Source organism: Buceros rhinoceros, unplaced genomic scaffold, assembly GCF_000710305.1.
Source record: "Buceros rhinoceros silvestris isolate BGI_N320 unplaced genomic scaffold, ASM71030v1 scaffold6254, whole genome shotgun sequence".
Lineage (NCBI taxonomy): Eukaryota > Metazoa > Chordata > Aves > Bucerotiformes > Bucerotidae > Buceros > Buceros rhinoceros.
The window spans coordinates 4871-9604 of NW_010406370.1; the positions used below are offsets into that span (position 1 = coordinate 4871).

The following is a 4734-nucleotide window of genomic DNA, read 5'->3' on the forward strand; positions in this document are numbered from 1 at the left end:
AAGAGAACTTTTTTTAAAAAAGGATTAAGGGGTGGAGACAAGGAAAAACAAATGCACTTTTTCTCTGTTTGCTCTGAAGTTATATTACAGCATAGTTATTTTTGTAAATTATGAGTTGTAGAAGAAAGCTTTTCTGTGTGCTTATTTCTGTAAGATAGGTAACAGCTCTAGGAAAAAACCTTTCTGGTCAGTTGTAATTGGATTCGATCAGAAATAGTAAGATTTGCTGCATTCTGTAAATTAAATGAGTTATCGGTGCTGGATGGACCTGAACACTCTAGCAAACTGCAGCCAGCCATGCTGCCAGAGTACCTCAAACCTATGACTGTAAGAGGGGAAATAACTTTTTCAGGGACTAAGTGTCCCTGGTCCTTGCTCTTACAAGGTCATCCAAAAATAGGACTGTTGTGCTTGAATTTGAGCACTGCCAATCAATCATAAAATTGAAATTTCAAAATTTGTTTCTTGTAGGCTGCTGTGCAATGGTAATTATGGATCTAATTTCCATATGATATTTTAAAAGGAAAATGCTTCTCATGATTAATGTCATTTATATAAAACTTATGCATGCATGCTACGTGGTAAATTGAAGATTTGAGCCTTTGTAGGAAGTATTCTGAACACAGAGCATCTTCTGAAATGTGTCAACACTGAAAGCACATACTATTTTCCTGTGCAAGTAAATATAGTAAGTAAAACTTTTTCAGTAATTGGAAGGCTTCGTGTGTGCTTCCCTACAGTTCCTGGGAAATGCAGACTTACAATTAAATTGTAAACTGTGCTTTTGTGGTGTTACAGTAATTTCACAATAAATTGTTCATCCAAACTGTTTACAGAAGAGGAAAGTGGGTGAAAGAAATGTGATTGTTAGACCACTAGCAAGCTGCTCAGATATGCAGATGTAACTGGAGTTATTCTGTGTCTTAGTTCAGTACGTTATTTCTAAGTCTTACAGGATTTGCTAGTGCTCTGTGCAGCCATTATGTGGAATAATGTAGCTGGTGTTAATTCAAAAGTGTCTCTGGTGGAACAGCCTCTTTTAAGGGTTCCCGTTCTGCCAGAATAGTCAGTGCTCAGTCATTGTTCACATCACCTTGCTACAAGACACTAGTGTTAAAATGTCTTAAAATAGGGACCTGAAAAGCACTTCTCCTGTACTAACTTCCTGAAAACAATTTAAGCTTCTGTGTTTTGAATCAGGTGAATTTACAGTGACATGCTGAATACACACAGCTTCTAGCTAGGAGTCACTTTTAAACCTAATTGTTCTCTTCAAGTGAACAGCAGCAAAATACGTTACAGAGCTACTGTATAATTTACTTCAAATAATATCAAGAAGTCTTTAACATCCAGGTAGTTTTTAAGTGAGAAGTTTTCCATGGAAAATTCCAAATTTCTGTTGCTAAGTAATAAGCCCAAACAATTCAACTTTTGCAGGACACAATGTACATACGTTTCCAACAGATGCTCCATTTCTGGTTTTTAAGATTATATTCTTGTACTTTGTTTTAGGAAGAAAATATGACTGTAACAGAGGATTTCAGTAGAGTAGAAAATGCTTACCAAATGGAAGCAGAGGTACGTATTGAACCTAACCAAAAAAAAAAAAAATTAAAAAAGAATAAGATGTGTATCAAGGACCATTGAAGATTTGCAGGCTGTCTTTCCTCATACTGAAGAGTAGATGTTCACGAAGTAAAGGCAGCATAGTCCAAAGACACTGCAGTTTGAAGCAGAATTCAGCTGCAGTCTCCTGTCGTGTGCAGAACCTTATTTCTGCTACTGTATTTCATAAAGAATTATTTTCTTCTCAGGTGACTGTGTCCTTTTTAAATGCTACACGGTACCACAGCAGGGGTTATTTGGTTCTGGGGTTCTACAGTTGTTGTTCTGCAGCAGTGTAAGCAAAGCCACGATTCTGCCCTCTCCTTCACCCCTAGGCCTTCCTGCCCTCTACTTCTTACCAGGACTTGTACAGTGATCAGATGATAGGTGAGTTCAGAAAGCTGCTCCAATTAATAACTTCCTTTTTTCTAGATTAGCTTTTATTTTTTCCATTATTTTAGTTCCCTGAACTGGAGGCAATGCAAGGCAGAGGACAAGAATGGATGGGGGACAACAGTGTGGCAGCCCTAATCTAGATCTTCTTAAGCCACAGCTGAACAGCACCTGGACTGTGGTCTGTTCTCATGACTCTGCCATCAGCTTGCTGCAAGTACAGCAGAGCTGATTGTTTCCTAGGTAATTGACTTGGAATTCTGTAGGTAAAAAGTGTTGTGTGCAAGCTAAATATTATGGGAATAATCCTGTTTACTTCAGAAGCTACTCAGGGGAATATGTTCTTGCACGTTCATGTTATAGTAAGAATTAAATGCTGTGCTGGAAGCATTCATTGAGGAAAATTATGTGTTTTCAGTCAATGGATCCTTTTAGAACATCAAATTTTAATCACAAATCAGCAAATTTACAGATTCTTATGCAGCAAACCTGGAAGCTTGCAATAAAATGATACCTGGTTTATAGAGCTCTCATGTACAGTCCCCTAAAACAGGGTTCAGCCTCTTTAGTTTGTTTGCTTTAAGGCATATCCTCATCTAATTAACAGCGATAAATACAGAAATAATCAGGAATCTGGAGAACAAAATTTGAATTTTTAAAATTAGTCTTAAGATACTTAAATGGTGTGCATCAGTGTCATGTTCTGAATGACATCCTAATGTAGACACCTACTACCATGGGAGCTTAAAGCACCATGTTTTTTAGATGAACTGTACTTCAAAATCAATAAAACTATACTGAATTATTATTTAGGCTACAGACAAGTTTAGGCTTTCAGCTTCAGTCTTAAGTGGTAACTTAACTGTTACTCTTCTGCTAGTAATTTTTTATTAATTTAATTAACTTACAGAACAAAGACCTGTATGTGGAAAGCAAATTACATGGATTTAGTGTTCATTTGTAGGCAGCTTGGACCAGCTGTAATTGCTGTTCAAAGTTGTGTGGTTGCCTAGGACCTGGGAGTCAGAACTGGAAAAATCTAGCCATAGTACTGCTGTTTTGTCTGCCCTGTACACGTCAGTAGCAGTGTGGTCGCTCTTTATGCAGAGATTAGTTTCTTCTTGCTTTCCCCTTTATGTATGTACTTGTTTCATTAGTGCAGCTTCATAAACCAATGAAGTTCCATTGACTGGCATGTTTGCGTACTTTAGCTATATAAATGAATTTTAAATTAACTTCCACTCACTTTTTTAGTAAAGAGTTTTCCATTATATTTGTGTTATACGTAAAATCATGGAAGTCGTGCAGTATTTCATTCTATAAACTCCTTTTACCATTTGTCTACTGTAAGAGTTTGTAGATGAATGAAGAAATTCCCGGACAAATAGCTATTTTAAGGTACAATTAAGAGTTCAAGATACACTTTCAACTGTAAGGAGATAAATTTTAATTCATGCTATAACAAAGGAAAATATGCAGAAGAATGAAGTTGTGTATGAGAACACAAAGCTCTACAATATGTTAATCATATTGTTCATTTATTGCATGATGTTCTCATGGGATGGAGATTATGTGGGTTTTGTGCAATTCTTAATATTCTTGCCTCCTTATAGGCCCTAACTGCTTGTCCTTTATAGCCTTATAATGCCCATAATGGTTTTGCATACTCTCTTACTGCTTTTTCACGCTATTTAACTTGAATCATAATTTGATTGAAGGAACACTGCTTTGCATTTTAATGCTCAGGTATCCTCTGTAAATGTAAGTATAACTTATTGCATCTAGCTCTAACTGAAAACTGATTTTTAGGGGGAAATACCAAGAAAAATCACAGCTATTGCTCAGTTGTTTTCTGCCCCTGAGGCTACCTGATTACATGCTTCTTTAACAATGAAGTTCCTGAGTGCCCAGAACTGCCCCAGTCTAAGCCGCTTATCTCTTGTTTAAGACCCACAGTTCTTGTGTTTGATCATCCTTTTGTTTCATCCCCTTGAGGGAACTAATCTTGTGAACACTGATAGCAATCTGGAAAACACTGTGACAGTCCTCATAGTGACACTTTCGACTTGTCACAAAAAAAGACTGTAACATTTTTTTGGCAAAACAGCATGAGAGGGTATACGCTTTTTACATATACAGCAAGAGCTCCCACTGAAGAAAGAAGTCTAGGTTTAGTCTCATCTTTCTTCAGTCTTTGTTCACATTGGTACTGCATCTTCCAGAAAGTGATCCAGCCCCCAAGTTACAGATAAAGAGTGCGCAGCTGACATGGAGATGCAGATTTGGTGCAGTTTTGCACAACAGGCGTGACCCTTGGACCATATAGAAGACGGAATTGCCCTGACACATCTTGGTCATTTTTTAAGGCCCTAAGCCCAGCTTTGGCTCAGTTGTGTGAAGATTCAAGCCAGGATGAGGTAGATGCACTGAGAAGCTACCAAGGTTAACAAGATGTGTGCGTTAATTACTTTGTGATAAGTAACGATATCCATTTTTTACCTTACTGTATATATGAAGTAGCCTCCTCCTCTCAGTGAAAGATTCAACTTCCTTCTCATTTTCCACAAGGTAAACCTTTAGTAGGCCCATGGGGAGCTACTGCAGTGCAGCCAACATGCCATTAACTTGGATTTCTGTACCATGCATGGACTGCAGCAGTCACAGGGATGACTGTATGTTATAGCAGTTGGCAGAGGAATTTTCTTTACCACAGCTTTTTTTCTTCCCCTCCTGCTG

General features: G+C 37.7%; 1 protein-coding gene across 1 annotated transcript in view; it reads left to right on the top strand.

Moving 5' to 3' along the window:
- Positions 1–1512: 1512 nt before the first annotated feature.
- The window catches only part of IRAK1BP1 (interleukin-1 receptor-associated kinase 1 binding protein 1), a gene marked incomplete at its 5' end in the record, with an annotated part of 5690 nt that continues 2468 nt past the window's right edge, over positions 1513–4734 (top strand). The window contains one exon of the mRNA XM_010134052.1: positions 1513–1578. Within this exon, the coding sequence (XP_010132354.1) occupies positions 1513–1578 (66 nt within the window). The remainder of the gene's footprint in view (positions 1579–4734) is intronic.